Source organism: Heliangelus exortis, chromosome 2 (genome assembly GCF_036169615.1).
Source record: "Heliangelus exortis chromosome 2, bHelExo1.hap1, whole genome shotgun sequence".
Taxonomy (NCBI): Eukaryota; Metazoa; Chordata; class Aves; order Apodiformes; family Trochilidae; genus Heliangelus; species Heliangelus exortis.
The window spans coordinates 5380470-5398116 of NC_092423.1; the positions used below are offsets into that span (position 1 = coordinate 5380470).

The 17647-nt window shown below is 47.5% G+C and overlaps 1 protein-coding gene across 2 annotated transcripts in view; it reads right to left on the reverse strand.

The window, feature by feature from the left end:
* PLCD1 (phospholipase C delta 1) overlaps nucleotides 1–15704 on the reverse strand; it is a 52175-nt gene extending 36471 nt beyond the window's left edge. The window contains exons 1-2 of one of the 2 annotated variants that reach the window (XM_071734618.1): nucleotides 15348–15704; nucleotides 2685–2849 (exon numbers count right to left, since the gene is read on the reverse strand). In XM_071734618.1, coding sequence (XP_071590719.1) covers nucleotides 2685–2849; nucleotides 15348–15381 — 199 coding nt within the window. In that variant the 5' untranslated portion in view covers nucleotides 15382–15704. Of the gene's footprint in view, nucleotides 1–2684; nucleotides 2850–6007; nucleotides 6290–15347 lie in introns of those variants that run through there. The other variant, XM_071734619.1, reaches the window with a different exon arrangement.
* Between the last annotated feature and the right edge of the window lie 1943 nt (nucleotides 15705–17647).

Below are 17647 nucleotides of genomic sequence, written 5' to 3' on the forward strand. Positions count from 1 at the left end.
GCAGAAAGGACAAGCTCTGCCTCAACTGCCTTGTGTCCCTTCCTGCTGTCCCAATGACCAAAAAGATCAAAGTCACAGAATCACAGAATCAGCCAGGTTGGAAAGCACCTCTGAGATCATCAAGTCCAACTCTTAATCCACTACCACTGTGGTTACTACACCATGGCACTGAGTGCCACATCCAGTCTCTCTTAAAAAATGTCCAGGGACATAGAATCAACCCTCTCCCTGGGCAGCCCATTCCAATGTCTGATCATCCTCTCTGCAAAGAATTTGAATTTCTTCCTAATATCCAACCTACACCTCCCCTGGCAGAGCTGAAGCCCATGGCCTCTTTTCTGACTGATAGAGCCCGACCCCCCCCTGGCTCCAACCTCCTTTCAGGGAGTTGTAGAGAGTGATGAGGTCTCCCCTGAGCCTCCTCTTCTCCAGCCTCAACACCCCCAGCTCCCTCAGCCCTTCCTCACAGGACTTGTGCTGGATCCCTTCACAGCCTCCTTGCTCTTCTCTGGACCTGCTCCAGCACCTCAATCTCCTTCCTGAACTGAGGGGCCCAGAACTGGACACAGGACTCAAGCTGTGGCCTCACCAGGGCTGAGCAGAGGGGAAATCTCTCTCTGGGGAAAGGTGTGGACACTGGGAGATGTTAGGAGCAAGGTGTGGGTGTGAGTCCATAGGCAATGTGACTCCACTCTGCACTGAGGACACTCCCATCCCATGGCACAGAAAGTTCTCCTTCCTGCAGTGCCACTGGCTCAATCTCCTGCAGTGTGGCAACACTGGATTTAGAGTGGATATTGGGAAGTTCTTTAGTAGGAGGGTGAGGAGGCTTTGGAACAGATTGCCAGAGAAGTTGTGGACACCTCATCCCTGGAGGTGTTCAAAGCCAGGTTGGGTGAGACCTTGAGCAACCTGGTTTAGATAAGAGGTGTCCCTGCCCACAGCAGGGGGGTTGGAGGAGATGATCTCTAAAGTCCCTTCCAACCTAAGCCATTCCATGACTCTATGAATCTCTGAATGTTGGTTGTGGCCAGTCAGCAAAGTGAATCTTGAGGGATATAAATCCATACCCACACAAACCCACTCCCAATCTCTGCCAAACACCCAGCTTGAAGGATCTGAGGTGGCTGCAGGGATTTTATTGCAGCTCAATGTATTAAAAAGTTACAGATGTGCCAGGTCTTCCCCATCCCTGTCCCCCTGATGGAGGCAATGGGTCCCACCACTGCTCTGCCAAGCAGACATCAAGGTCCCTGGAGCATAAGGACCCCCTCCCACTTATTTCAGAGGATAAGGTGGGATCAGGACTGTGGCTGGAGGTGCTCTCAGCATCCATAATTTGGAAACTGCTGAGGAGTACAGGAAAGCAAGGTCTGAAAGTCATTCTTCTCAACTCGTTTCCTCATTTATTTCATTATAAGCTATAATCTGGGAAAGGACTTTGCTTTTATATGGGAAAGAGCTCAACAGAGCAGGCATTCCCAGGCAGCAAACATTCCCCAAGGCCTCTGAGCTTGTTGTTGTTATCCTGGGTTACTGCACTGGTACCTCAACAGCCCCCTAGCCATGGGGACACACAGTAAAGGACACACAGCCTCCAATCCAAAGCCTTTCCTAGCTAGACAGGAGGAGGAAAAAGGAAATGGATGATGGAGATGCACAAAAAAATTAAATGAGGTGCCCAAGGTCATGTGAGAAGAGTGTGGCCATCAGAGTCATAAACCAAATGTATCTTACCCTGCACCTCAGTTCCTCCCACTGTAAAATCTTATCACTGCTCGTGGGAGGGTGGCAATTTGGAAGATCCACCCTTCATTTAGCTAATTGTGATTGATAGCTAAAAAACTGTGCTAATAAGAAACACAGGCAGCGTGTTCTGCATTTCAACATGCCATAAAATATATTCCACATTACAAATTTATGTCCTGGCTTTGCAAGACTGTGATGATTAGTGAGAGAGAAATACCAGAAAAATACCAAATGAAAAGAAAAAAAATAAATATAAGCAAATATAAGCAGATATACACCCTGCCCAATCCCATTTTGAATGCAAAGTTGAGCTCCTGGTCCCAATCATGGCCAAGCTGGGTGATTCTGGCACAGAATAGTTTTCCCTGTGTCCATACAATGGTTACTGTCATACCAGAGCTTTATACAATGGGCAGACTCTGAGTTTCCAAGATAAGGATGAGAACAGAACCTCATGACAGCCCCTGGATCCCTCGTGGGGTTTCAGTGCCATCTTTCCCAGGGGCTGGAGGCAGAAAAGCAGTGGGGTGGGTGGCAGAGCCCAGCCCAGCAGCCCAAGCACACCATACCACAGTGAGGATGCTCAGGCCATGTCTCACACTGAGCATCAAGGGCTTGCTGGAACCTGAGGAACCTGAACTTTGGGAAGGAAAGAAGCCAGGTCGAGGTGCTGAGAGCAGCACTGCCCATCCTGGGATGATTGGAAGCAGGAGCTCCTGAGCTTGGGTACTGTGACCACTCCTGAGTTGCCAGATTCTTCCCTGCTGTCTCTGGAGCTGGCAGCATCACCCAGTTTGTGTGTTACAAGAGGTATGAGGGATCTGAGCTCCTTGCTCCAAGCCCTGTCTCTACACCACAGGCACAATGGTCCTGGTTGACTCAAAGCACCTCTGCCCACAGTGCCCCATGCCTGGGATGAAGCAAACTTTACTTACAGATCTGTGACTCTGGAGATCTCAGCATCTTCTTGGATTCCTGCCATATGGTTTTGCAGTCCTCCTGGAGCTTATAGAACCTCTCCTTTCTCCAAGAGCTTGACTTCACTTTTAGCAGCTGGCTGCCTTTCAGGAGGAACTTCAGATCCTTGTCATCTTTCAGGCCTGCAGGGAAACAGCAGTGGTAATGCTGTAACAAATAACTCAAGAAATGGTGCTCACAGGGTCTTCCCTTCTACAGGACACTCATCCCAGACACAGACAGACCACAGCAGAGCAGAGAGACACAGAAAATTAACCAGAACACACTACACCCACAAAAGAGGCTCAAGCCTTCCAAATTTCTTTGACTGAGTCCAAAGAATTTTGTACTATCACTCTCAGATGGTCTACAAACAGAAAATAACTTCTTCCCAGCAAGTACAGTCTAATGTTAAGGATGCAAAAACTATAAGAGAACTAAGATCATAACAGTAAAAGCAGAGGAAAGAAAGTACCATAACTTGTATCTGGAGTTCTGTCAGGAATTTTCAAGTGATTTCAGATCCACTCTGCAACAAATTTCCTTTGTGGAAACAGGAATACACAAAGATACCCTTCTTCCTCCTCTGGCATCTCATGGGAATATTGAAGATCAGTGTCACAAAGCTTAGGACATACCCAGGTAAGTTTGGTGACAGGCAGCATCACATCAATAAGGTAGCAATAAGGCAACAACCATGCTCTCCTCATTGCCCAGTTAATATTTGAGAGTATTTCTATCTTTCCTACCTACTACAAGGTATCTACTACTACTGCTGTCTTTCCTACCCTATGAGGCCACCACAATGCCAAGTAATCCTAACTGGACCTTCTGGTTCCAGGAACTTCAGATTTCACATCTTAGCCTAGATTCAGGATGGCACTTAGGTATCTAGAGATGTAACAGGCATCTCCTGAGACTTTGAAAACACAGATTTGGCATCATGCATGGATTTGAATGTCTCAAAAATATGAGACTGCCAAATACCTTGGAGAATCTGTCCCTCAAACCAACCATTAATTACAGATCTGAAGGGTGTGGGCTGGGGAGGGTGAGAGGATGAAACATGAGAAACACATCCTGGGGTTCCTGTAATAGGCACCTTGCACCTCTCTGACATTGCATGAAAGCTGGTGAAACACTCGTGAAACACTGGTGAAACACCTCAAGCCTGCCTGAAAAACAAAACTCAGCATAATATCCAAGTGGCCAAATCCCCAAACTCCTGACAGCTCATACAGATAACTGAGGTGCCCTGGTGCTGCAGAGCATCAGGGGGGGTCATGGTGGCAACGACAAAAAGCAGCACCATGAGTTTGCAACTGGGATACACTGGCCTGAAGAGAGAATTTTTAAGTTGCCAAAGAAAGCCTGAGAAGTCCATCATGGTAGGATTGTCCAGTGTCCACCCAGTGAGGAGCTCACACCACTTCACTGCCTTTGCAGATGTCAAGAAACATGCCTGGAGCTTGGCTGAGGAATCCAGAGATGAAAGAACCACAGTGGGAGCTGGAGATCCTGAAAAAGTGGATGTGGCATCTCTTCTTCCCCTACATTCAATTAGCTATGTCATTAATTAAATGTCTTCTCATGCTAGAGCATGGGCATCTCAGCTCATGTCTGGTCTGGAGGGGAATTTGAAGGCTTCCTCCTCTGGAAATCTCAGAAAGAAACTCACAGAGAGCATTAAAAACTCATCTCCTTCAAAGCATGGAAGGGTGAAAGATTTACCCCAGCTTTGGGATTTGGGACAGCTTCCTGGGTTTGCTGAGGCTCCAGCAGACCTAGGGGCTGACAAGAAGCCAGACCACCCAGAGGAAGGACAAACATCACAAAAGCTTCACATCCCCTTGATCTACTGAGCTGTTTGCTCTCCAAGGCAGAGGTGTCCCAAGCACACAGGAGATACCATAGACTCAGGCCTCCCTGACATTGCTGTCATAGCCTTCAAGATCCCTGGAGATGGAACAAACTTCTCCCCTCTCTCTATTGACCCAAAACATTTCTGTTCTGGCTCCCAGCCTTATTCCATTCCCTCTCTTCCTTCATGTCCCAGCCATACGAGGCATTGTTATGGGACAAGGAGGAGGGTAACAAGAGGAATAAAGCAGGAAAACTATCAATTTTGGCACATTTCATTACAGAGACACTCCATGCAGGTTGTGTAACATCCCAAACATCCCTTTGGACATCTCAAAGAGTGGCACCAATGTTTCACAGCCAAATCTGAATGGGCACAGGTGATGGTCAGGGCCAGATTCTTTTCCTCCATGCTTGATCCATACAGGTCCATACAGGTCACCTTGATCCATACAGGTTTGATCCATACAGGTTTGATCCATTACAGCTTGTGTCCATACAGACACAAGCTGGAGCTCAGAGCCCATCACCCTGCTCACTGGCACAGCCAGTTAATACACTGCACTATGAAGCTTCAGGCACTTAGATACTAAGGCATCAAAAAAATTACCTTTTGTATTATCTGTCTCAGGTTTACAGCAAGCAGGAAACACCAAGAAACCACAAACTATGATGGTAAAAGCCAGGTTTGTGTCTGAAGAGAACAGTTGGGATGATGGCTGTAGAAGATATAATCCCTATTGCTACATTGCTCACTCACAAATCTGCTGATCTGGAATAAAAACCTTAATTGCAACTGCTATAAAACAAGCCTCCTCCTGCCTGCTCTCCCTCTCCCACCTGGTTTAAGATCAGACATAACTCAGGCTCACTGGTTTAAAGGGCAGAAAAACTTTCAGAGAACATGCAAAGCACTCGTGTAGGTAAATGGTGATTTTCCACCTGCCCCCAGTAGCCACGGAAACCGAGGGACTCTCCTCCACCTTGGGCTGTCTGCAGAGAGCAGGAACCAGCAATGAGTTCATAGCCAGACACAGAAGTTACAAAACTCCCTGCTTCTTTTTTTTAAACTGATGAACGCAGACCTCTGAGTGGTTCCTCGGGTTCCCATAGTCCCTAAAAACCTACAGGAAAAGGGCACTGCCTTCCCCAAACACCCTTAGCCAGAGACAGATCAGAAAACCCATCAAGAGATTTGGGAACAAAACCCCTTAGCGACGAGGTCCCGCTGCCTTTGATGCCTGGGAAGAGGCACTTCCCACATCCCAAGGGTGGTTACAGGCAGAGGAAAGGAAAAAAGAAACCTCGGGCGTTTAAAAACAACCTCGGAGTTGCCTTTAGGGTGGAGCACTGCCTCTGCGGAGGGGAAAGAGGCAGGAACGAAGCTGCTGCCAACCCCTGGAAGTGCCGAAGGTCCGGGCCACCCCACCACGTCCCTTACCCAGCCTGATGCCGTTCAAGGCGGCCACTCTCCGGCTCTGCTCCCGTAGGATGTTCTCCTGGGACAGGGTGCGCTTGGGCTGCCTCCGGAAACACTGCATGATCCAGCGTGGGGAGAAGCCTGGATCTTGGGGAAGGATGGGGGGCCAGGCCACCCCGGAGGGGATCCCTGAGCATCCAGGTGCCTCCGGCCAGCGCGGTGTCAACACGGGGCTCCAAGGATGGAGAGAAAGCAGTGGGAGAGCCCGGGCAGAGGAAGGCAGGGGAGGGCAGAGTCCAGCTGGGGGTGGGACGGTGGGAAGCCTCTCCTTCTGCTTTGCTCACCAGCACACATTGGACGCAAAACTTCACCGAAGCAGCTGCCCAGGTAGAAAGGACAAGTTTTCCTACGCTCCGTATGCCAATGGGTTTTTATGCATCACGTCCAAGGGATGCTCGAGTCCCAAACGTTGTTTGTGGCTCCTGGGGCTTCACTGCTGAGCCTGCCCACCACGGCTTGGAGCAATGAGAGCTTAACTCCACCCTTTTCCTCTCTCTGCCGAGCTGCTCCCTGCTGTTCCCACTGACACGCAGTGAAAACGAAAGAAAAGCCTTCAGCCAGGGCAAGACGTAGCCCAAAAGTTGCTCGGAAAGTGTGTTTTAACGCTCTTCTTTTTCCACCTGGAGAACAGGATTTTCCTAAGCCTCAACGGTGTCTTCTCTGCCACCGATTTCCTGTGTGACTCGGGTGAGTCACTTACCCTGGGTTTCTGCATAGCTCTGCCTTTATTCTTGCAATGCAAACATATCCGGCAGCCTGGTCCTGGAATAAAGCCCCATTACTGGTTTCACAACTCACTGATTACACTGAATCAGAGAATAATTCAGGTTGGAATGGACCTCTGGGGCTCTCTGATTCAACCACCCTACTCTTAAGTGGGGTTGCTGTCAGGGGTAGATCAGGTTGCTCACAGCCTTCTCCAGGTGAGTTTTGGATAACTCTGAGGATGAAGACTCCACAGGCAATCTAGATCCCTGTTGAAGAACCTAGATGTTCTCAGTGAAGAATTTGTTCATTATGACCACTATAAATTTCACTTGCTGAAACTCATGATCATTGCCCATAGTCCTGGCAAGGGGAGACCCAAATGCATCTCTGTTCTAGCCCTGGTTCCTCCTGAGGTGAAATAAAGCAACTGTATTTATTGAGCTGCTCCACCGTAGGGGAGTTTACAGCCTTTGTTACACAATAGGTTTTTTTGTCATTGCCTTTGCCAGCTACTGCCCTGCCAGGCAAGCCAAGGGTGAGGACACTGCAGGGAGATGGAGTCAAGCTGGGATCAATGTCCCTTTCTGTAGAACCAGTTTATGCTCAAGCAACTTGAAAGCGAACCCCATATCACCACTTCTGCTGGAGACCTAATCCAAGGATGCCCATCACCAGCCCACTCATCATAATCAGTGCAGGATTTAAAAACATATTGTTTTGTGTCTGGTGATCCAGGAATCATCCCCTTCTAACTCTGCATTTTGAAGGAAGCCCTGCCAACACCCACAGGTAAACACACAGGCCTGGGTTCTTTGACCAGCACAAGGACAGGGTCAGATTGAACAGCAGTACAACCAGTAACACCTTCTTTACAGAAAGCAACTACTAATCACAGAGAGCAAAGGAGAATAAAGGCATTTTCTGCATGGGACATTGCTGAACACGTCAGCCAGGCAGTCTATTCTGCATTGGTGAGGCCGCACCTGGAGTATTGTGTCCAGTTCTGGGCCCCTCAGTTCAAGAAGGACAGGGAAGTGCTTGAAAGAGTCCAGCGCAGAGCTACTGAGATGATTAAGGGAGTAGAACATCTCCCTTATGAGGAAAGGCTGAGGGAGCTGGGTCTCTTTAGTTTGGAGAAAAGGAGACTGAGGGGTGACCTCATCAATGTTTTCAAATATGTAAGGGGTGAGTGTCAGGGAGATGGAGTTAGGCTTTTCTCAGTGGTGACCAGTGATAGGACAAGGGGTAATGGGTGTAAATTGGAGTATAGGAGGTTCAAGTTGAATATCAGAAAGAATTTTTTTACTGTAAGGGTGACAGAGCCCTGGAACAGGCTGCCCAGGGGGGTTGTGGAGTCTCCTTCACTGGAGACATTCAAAACCCACCTGGACACGTTCCTAGGCGATGTACTCTAGGGGGCCCTGCTCTGGCAGGGGGGGTTGGACTAGATGATCTTTCGAGGTCCCTTCCAACCCCTAGGATTCTATGATTCTATGATTCTATGATTCTATGAAATGCCTCCAGCTTCTTCTGAGCCCTCTTCACATTCAGGACCCTGGATGTCAAGAGCTGAAATCTCCGTAGAGCTCCCCTGAGAGCTTTGCTTTTGCCCTGGCCAGGAGGTAGGCACCATGATGTAATGGCTAGATGATATTTATTAGTCAGCAGTCTCTCAGCACTTCTCATATTTCACATTGTACTGGACAGAACTGATGGAATTAAATGAGTGGGGAAGAGAGTGGCCTCCTGTACTTGCCTTAACAAAACAATTTGCTTCTGTGCACCAGCAGCAGTCAGAGTCCCATAGGGATCAACACAGGAGAACACAGGAGAACACTCAGCCCCTCTGCTTCATTTTCTCCTGAATTCCTAATAAGCAGGGCTGTGACAGCACTGCTCAGTGCTTTCCAGGCCCTCAGGGAACATTTTATAGTACTTAGCCCTGAAGTCTGCACACACACAAAGCACAGGATTGGCATTCACTGAGTTTAGATACTTCTCCAAAAGAGCAATGTGCAAGTTTTGTTGTTGTGAGGGCTTCAGAGGTGTAAGGCAGTTAAAATCACTTTGGTTTTCAAGTGAAGCTGAAATCAATGGGCCAGAAATGCCCTGCTTGGGGGAACAACAGAGCTGGAGGTACTGTGGTCTCGAGGTCACAAAAACAATGTCATATCTCACAGATGAAGCCTGATGGGTGATTGTGACACCCTGGGCTACATGGCATTGCTTATTGATGTTACATGATGCTGGGTCATGCTCCAGTGCTGGAGGAAGTGATCCCTGCAGATGCCTCACAGACAGATTCTCCAACCCTGATTCACTGCAGGTGGCAGCTGACTGGGTCCCAAACCTGCAACCATTCAAGCATCTCATGACCACCCCTCTGAAATAAATGGCACGAGTCACATCTGTGAAGCTATTGGTGTCCCCGTGCCCAAGATAGGGGCTGTGATAACCACCCCGTTGATTCCAGCTGGATCATGTGTGGAGCCCCTGGAAATCAATGGGAATGAGGATGTCAGAACATGGTCCCAAAACTAGCAAAGTGTTTTCAGAGTCTGGTGGGAAATAGGCTATGTGAGCAAAGTATTAAAGCACAGGCTGCTCTTCAGACTGTTTTCCAGAATGGATTAATCTCCATCACACCCTTATGCAAAGAAGCTAAGGAAGGACTATTCCCACTTGACAGAGGAAGAATCAGGTTGGGTTTGAGCTCTGTGGGGCTGGATCTTTTCCCCCACCAATGCGACATCTGACAGTGGTGCAGGCCTGATAGGGATCACAGTCTCTTCACCCCACATGGGCACAAAAGCTATGACAGCTGCTGATCTGCCCAGACTCGTGGTAATTTAGGACTGGAATGAAAATGCCCGTGCTGGTGATGACCTCACCACTTCCCCATTGCATCATGCACATGATGTAAAGTACTCTAATGACTGGCAATGCCTATGGCAATTACATAGCACACAGTACCTGTCACTTTAAGAGGAGTTTTCCCCACTGAAGAGGATAAAGGCTGTGCCTTGCTCTGTATTTGTTACCAAGAAGAAAAAAAAATAGATTTATTTTACATGGTGCCATTGTTTGAAGAAACACTGTAATTTCATCTTCCCTCTCAGGTTCCCTCACAGTGAAATTCAATAGAATTATTTTAATAAGAGTTAAGAGCACAAACCAAGTATCACTGCTCATTACTGAACTGCAATATCTGTCCCTCTGTATCCCCAGTCCTCAGCAAGCATGAGGCCATCCCATCCAGGTGAACTCAGTATCAGGGTTTGGAAATGCTGCAGTTCAGCTCGCCTGTAGTAATGTGACAACATTCCATCACTTGCTAGGGTGATGGAGCACTCAGAAGCAGAAGTTCCTGATAGTAAATAAAGTTTGAGGATTCCTTTTGTACACCTAGGATGAGGAGTATTGCCAGCAGCTCCTTGGAAGTGAGCACAACCTGATGCTCCTCAAAAAGGCAGAAAACCTGTCAAGGGAAAAGGGTTGAGTTGGTTTCATCAGTGCCTTCACAGATCCCTGATGTTACCTGTGAAGTGGCTCTGCAGAGGCCCCTTCTGTCATCCACCAGCATCCCATGGCTAGAACCAGCCTGGCTTTTATATCAGCTCCTTAGCAGTGCTGTGCCTGGGATCAGGGAGGTCTCAGCAATGGTGAGTTGTCTTCTAGCTGAGACCCTGCCAGCAGGACAGGACAACAAGGCTGTAGGGTCCCACCTGCCCTTCCTTTCCCTCTGGAATCCATCCTTCACTTCATTCATGCCTTCTCACATCCCACCCATAGGCACCTCACTTTTTCCTCTCCTTCCTTGGAACCTCCAGGACATGTCCCACTGCTCTGAGCTTTATTGTACCCAGTCCCACCTCAAATCTTTCAAGGACCACAGAGCTTGAGAACACCCAGCTTCTCACCACCAGCAAAAAATGCCAATGGCTCCTCTACATCAGCCTTCCTCTTCTGGCATCCTCCAGGGCAGTGGGGAGCAGGGAGTGGGAGCTGAGACCAGAAACCTGGGTGCATCTCTGGCCCAGGATGCTGCTGTTTGCTACCAATGAGTGCACCTCTGGTGCATCTGCTATGTACCAAGTTCCACCTTGTGGTGACACTGAGAATGGGCTTCTCCACAAAGTCCGTGGCAGTTACCAGCAAACCTTCTCTTCCCTACCTTGGCTTTTCTTCACCACTCTACTTCCCTTCCAGGTTGCTTGAGATATCCTGCTGAGCCAGGGCAGGGCGACCTTAAAATTTCACATAGGAGGAGTTCTCCCCAAGTACTGTGTTGTTTCCATCACATCACTGCCCCAAACCCTTCCTACACTGGCAAGAAGCCATAGGATGGGCAGGTTTCTGGTGCTCTGAGATCACCCCTGTCACCTTCCCCAGCATTCTCCAGCCCCACTTCCAGTATCCTCTGCCTGTCTTGTCTGCAAAGTGGAGAGCAGAGTGGTCCCTTCTTCAGCTCTGCTCTCATCAGACCACACAGCCCAGTCCCAAAACCAGCCCAAAATAGCCTGGCTATCCCCATGCCATCATGTGCTAGCTTGCTGTGGGTCCAAACCATGCTGGGCAATGTGCTGGCAGCTAAAAGGGTGCAGAGCCCTGCCCATGGTTTGTATAGAAGCAGCCAGGCTGCCTGCTCAGGAATTTCACAGACAGTTCACACTGTGGCCTTTTTGTGTGAAAATCTTCATAAATCTTTCTGCCAGCCTGGGGTACTCAAAGAGATCTTGGATCCATGCAAAGCCCTGGCCCTGACCCATCAAATCTCCTGCCCTGAGCTCTTGATGAAACCCAGGTAAAACATCACTGAAGTTCATTGCACTTGGGAACTCAAAACCAGGCTGAAGGTTTGGTTGGGTCCTTTCCCTGGTCCCTCCATCACAGTGCACAAAGGATGCAGAGGCACTAAAACAAACACCAGCTTGCAGTAAATTACAGCTCTCTAAGTAGCTTGTGTGAAAAGAGTGGGAAGAAAGTAATTGAAACAAAAGGACATCAACTTGATGGATAGGACCAGCACAAAAAGCCAGGAGCACTCCTGCAGCTTAGCAGCCTAACTCCTAAACCATGTTTCTAGGCACATGCTGAAGATGTTCTCTTCCTAAAACCAAATTGGAGGTGGGTTCCAGCTTTATTTTTTACAGCCACTTAACAGCTTTTCTCAGCATTTTCCTTAGGAGCTGAAATTTCTTCCACAGATGAAATGCAGGTCACTCTCACCATCTCATAGCAGGTCAAAATTTGTGCAATAATTAAATTGCACAATTACATTATGCAAAACTAGGGGGAAAATCCCTTTTTTCCCCCCCAAGTGATTTATCTGGAATTTCAGCACACTGTAATTTTAATCAAAAACAGCCAACGTGACTTGTGTGGTATCTCAACACAGGGCTTTAAATCATATCCATGTGAGGGGCAGTTCAAATTTCCTCACAAACATTGTCTGAACTAGATTATTTTGGTGTGGAAGTACCTTGGTTTAGAAAAAACTCTGGCAAATTCTTCTCTACCTGCATGAAGAAAAAGAGAAACCTCTGTGTTTGACCAAGATCTGTAACCTCCCATTCTTTTATACTTGACAGAAGGGCTGAGACCTTCCACCCATGGCAAGGATGTAGGAGACACATGGGCTGGGGGTTGGTCTCACAGTATCTGGATATTCACAGTGTACAGGACAAAGGGTGAGAAGGAGTCATGGTTCAATTCATCTGTCTAGATCCCTGTAAGTCTGTAATTTCTTGCAGATACCTACAGCTGAATCCCACACTGGCTGATCAAAGTATTTGTCTGCAGCTTTCCTTCATAAATAGCTGTTTATATATATTTTGATGTCTCTGTAAAGGAAACTGTACTTTGTTTCCAAATCATCAACACCTTTGGATCCCTGAGCTGCCCTTCCAGGCAGCTGAGCTTCCAGATCTTGCTGACAATCTCTTCCCCACACACCTCTCCCTCTTGCTTTTTCCTGCACTTGGCTATATCCTTTCATCCCTGCTACCTGCAGCAGTTTTCCAAGCAATTGCACGTCCTTCTTCCTTGTCTTTCGTTTCCTCATTAAAATCTCTTGCTCCCCAAGCATCATCTTGCCCAAACTCACCTGCTTTTGGGCCCAGTGTTGGGGCTTTGTGCATCAGCTACAACCTCAAAACCAGCAGTGGGCTTTGGTTTTACTAAAAAGACACTGCTTAGGCTGGAAGCTTAGCAGCTTTCATGGCAAAATACAGAAAGACCCAAAATGAATTTTACTTCTCCTGCCTGGAAAAAAAAAAAAAAAAGGGGGGGGGGGGACAAGTTGCATGGTTAACGTGCAGAGAAGTGCCAGTACTGCAAATTCTCCTGCTCTACTAGAAACAAGATGGCTCAAAAAGCTGCCAAGTAACTCATTAGGCAAAATCTGCATCAAGAGGGCTGTGCTGGGAGCCTTTTGTTTGCAGGGAAGGAGATCAAAGCCACTGGCTGCTTCAGAGCAGATCCCAGCTGATCCCAAGCATCGCTGTCTCCACCCATGGAGGTTGAAGCCCAGAAGGAGCCTCCTCAGCGTTCCCAGCTAAGAAGGGCAGGTGGAGGTGATTCATCTGGAAACTTAAATCTAGAAGGCAATCCTCAGGTTGACAAGAACAAACAAGAAGAATAGTTTGTTTTGTTAGAGTTTTACTAACCCTTCCCTGCTGATTCTCAGCCTGAGCAGTGGCAGAGGGCATTCCCATAATGGGGCTGTGGCACTCCAGGCACAATGTGCACAGTGTCTGGGATGAAAAACTCAGTGTATAAGAATAAAGCAGGGTACAAATTAACTATTTTACAATCTGTGAAAGCACAGGGGCTCCCAGTTCAGAAACAAACCAACTTCATGAGGCAAGAGAAAGGACATGACTAGCCCACAGAGTCTGGCAGATTCATTGCGGATGAAATGTACATGACCCTGTAGAACACAAGCAATGAGAAGCCCATCCAGCTGAATTAAACACATTCAGAATAAAAGGCAGAGACCACTAAATCACAGCAGCTACTCTGGCTTTGCAGACAGAGGGAGCATGCTTGGTTTTCTTCCCAGGAATGGGATCTCTGTCCTAACACAGAGTAAACAAAGCTATACAAACTTTTTAGAAATTCTCTTCATTCCTGCTTCTGCTACCTGAAGGTATCTCAGGTGTCTCCTTCTGACTGTCAGATAGGTCACTGAAACTGAAACATGTGCCTGTGGTTAATTCAGACATGGTAAATAAAAATGTTGTTGTGTCTACGTTAGAAAAAAATAAAAAAGAAAGAAAATAGAGAGCAACTGAAAGAAAGAAACTGAGTTTCAACATACAGCCACAGACAAAACATGTTTATAAACCACAGAATCTGAGAAATTTCTGACAAACTACATATTCAAAGTGCTAACAAACCAGCATATGAACAAACTTCCTCCTCTAAGTAGTTTGGCATCCAGAGTGACTTTGCCACTTATGTGTGTTATGTGTCAAGGAATTTCTGTAAGTACTTTTTAAAAAACTTGGCTCATTCATCACTTGTGTATTTTTCCTCTTGAAACAAAAATACCTTAACAAACAGCCAGCGAATCCCAGAAAACTAAATAATATTCACTGGAAAATGACCCATAGGCCAGAATAGGAAATATTTTAATAGTTCCAGATGTAGTTCTTAGCTTTCTTTCCCCAGTGGTTATATAATGAATGAGATAACTACAGAAAGTATAACATTAACCTCTGTTTCACCTTCCTGTCAGATTTCTAACATCTGGGAAAATCAGAGGGAAGATTTCTTGAACCTAGGGGAATCTTTTCACATTTTTCCTGCTAATGCTGAACAGATTATATTTATGGTCAATCACTTATTGCTCAGTTAGTTTATATTTGTTTACAGCTCATCTCTAGTAAGGAAGCACCTATCTCATGAATAACAACAAGCACTGTAGATTTTTTCCCATTTCCGTAGGATCACAACATCCCATTTCAATCTGCAGCTATCACAGCCCTGAGCTGTTTCTGCTCATCAGAGGAAGTCAAGTACAATGAAGAGGTACAAAGTGATATGTTAAAGTCAGATCAGGGAATAACAAATAAATACTTCACTGCCCTGTCTAACAGATGAGTTCTCCCAGCCTTGGTACCAACTGAATCTTCTTAAATCTTACTTGCTGGAAGGCCAGAGAGGATTTCATCTTTTTTTAAAACATTACTTATTTAGTCCTTAACATTTATAGAGTCTTGGGGGCAGATCCTGAGCCAAGGTGATTTATCTTGGCTCTGCTGTCTTCACCAGAGCCCAGAGTTTACTCAGTTGAGCATCTGTCCCGCTCTCAGTTTCAGCATAAAGGGGAGGAGATTTGGCTCAACTTTTCAGGACTTGTAGACACTTATCCAGCCAAGCCAACCTCCCTACCAACACAGCTAACCCTATTAAGAGAAAAATCCATCATCTCACTCTGCAACACCTACTAAACGCTGCATTACATTCAAATGAGACAATGGAAAGGTAAAGAGGGGAGTACGGGGGGGTGGGGGGAAGAGAGGAGGAAAAGCAAAGCCCTTAGACAAGACAAGAGACCTGAAACGCAGCAACATTTCTACAGACTTACTGTTGCAAGCCAGGAAAGTGCCGTTCGATTCCATCGCCGCAAACCCGACCGATGTGCAGCCTCCAGCAAAGGGCTCCGGCGAAACAGCTGCGCCCAGATGTCAGCGCTGGGCTGGGGGTGGGGAATCCAGCCCCGAGGAGTTTCCCCCCCCCTTTGCTCTCCGCTCCAGTAATCCCTAAGGTCAGCTCCCTCCGGAGAGGCCTGCTCCTTCTCCCCGCCTGGGAATCCCTCCTTGGCTATGACTCCTCATTTATTTCTCTCCCCGCATCCGCACTCCGCCGCCTGCCCCGCGCATCGAATGAGCCCCAAAGCCCCGGCCCCGCAGCCGCTGGCCCTGGCTCCTCCCCGCTCCAATCTGCCGTCTTCACCGCTGGCCCAGCCTCCTGCTTCTGCTACCGCTGCTACACCACAGCGATGCCTCTTTTTTTTTTTTTTTTCTCCCTCTGGCTGCCGCGATGTTTTTCCTTCTCCTTTCCGGCGAGGCTTGCGGAAGGCAGCGGATGCTGCAAAAGTGTCCCCGAGTCAAGGGGAAGGGTCCTCGACAGATGCTGGTGATCGGAGGCGGGGTTTAAAGGCTTTGAAGAGGATGGTAGGGGTGTAATTCTTTTCACAGAGGGGAAAAAAAGTAATATTTATCTCGTTCTATATATATAAAAATAAATAAACCAGGTCAGAAATTGCCAGTGTAGAAATAGAAGCTGTAACCACAAGCATTCGCAGGGGCATGAGCTTAAAGCAGAAGAAAAGTTACAAACTTTGCAATTGAGGCAGTGAGAGAGAAAGCAGAAAAAAGCCTGCACTCTCCTGAGGGTTTTATTGACTGGAACAGATTTCTTCTGCCCCTCTATCCCCCTGCTCTTTCATCTGGTATTTTTTTCAGGTTAGCAATACAGTGCTGGCAAACAGGGAAAGAAAGGGAACCTGATGTGAGAAAATCAAGCTCCCCTCTATTTGAAGGTTTGAAGGAGGCTTTCAGTTACTGGTTTGCTGTTGTTTGTTTCTGGATATTTAGGTTATCTCAGTGCAAATACTTGATGGAGTTGTTGGCAGGTCCAAAGCCCTCACTCTTCAGGGGCTGTAAACCTGACAGCTCCATCGACAGAAAGGAAAAGTCCCTCGGTGCTGGTGACAGATTTGGGATCCACGTGATGAAAAATACTTTGGGACTGGGACTGTTTGTCCCTCTCTGCCAGGAACTGGGCTGTTCCTTTGAGAACACAGATGTTGCTCTCACATACTTTTACAGCCCACAAATACAGGGCTGCTGCCACCACCCAAGGAAAACTGCCCTAATATAGCAAAGCTCCTCTGTGCTAGAACAAAACTAACAGAACTGAGCAAGTGGAGAAAAAAATGGGCAGAGGTTTCAGCATGACTTCTGAAAAGCCCATCTTTCTACCTTGTGGCCACCAGCATGGAATGGGGGGGATTCATCTCCCACTAGAGACTTCCCAAAGGACCCAGGGAAGGAGCATCCCTTTTGTAAACCCACCAAGAGACATTGACTTGGATGGGGGAAAACTGTTTTGGCAGCAGGGCCGGTTGATGGCAAGCAGGACAGCAGCTGAAGGCACCCAAGAAATTCCTTGTACAACCTTGAAAGCCTCAAGGCAGGGGAGAATTCCAGAGGATACCACCAGGACCTGTCACCCTTTCAGCTGATGGGCAAGAGTAGTGGAGGGAGTGTACAAGAGGTTGGTGGGTGAGTCAGCCAGACTGGAAACTCTGGTAAAGCTGAGGTGATGAGTTCATTGTTGTATTCACGAGGCAGGAAAAGTAGAGAAGGGCATTTTGAAAGTGCCAATACAGAGAAATAGCATTGTAGTAACTCCTGCACTCTTCTCCATATCAAATCCCATTGTTTCCTCATGTTCCTTGTGCCCTTCACACAGAGCTGCACCAACCATTATCTCTGTGCCTTCTGCAGAAAAGAGGGGAGATGTCAGAGAGCAACTCTAGTGGCAGAAACATTGAGGACGTGGTTCTGGATAGAAGCTCTTCACAGCAGTGCAGGGCATGACAGCACCAAGATGTGACCATCACCCCCCAGCCCTGCTGTGAACATCACCCTGCTGGCACTGACTTTTGGACAGAGCATGGTCAAGTGAGCAAGGCTGAGTTTCTCTGCCATTATCCCTTGAGCTTTGAAGATGATCCCCTGCATTTAGTCCTCAGGATACAGGACTGTGTCTTCTTGTCTTTCCTTGTAGCAGTTCTGCATTCTCCATGCTGACAGCAAGTGGTAGCAGAAATGGTGCTTGTCAGGAGGATTCATAAAACCGTGCCCAGATTTTTACTTT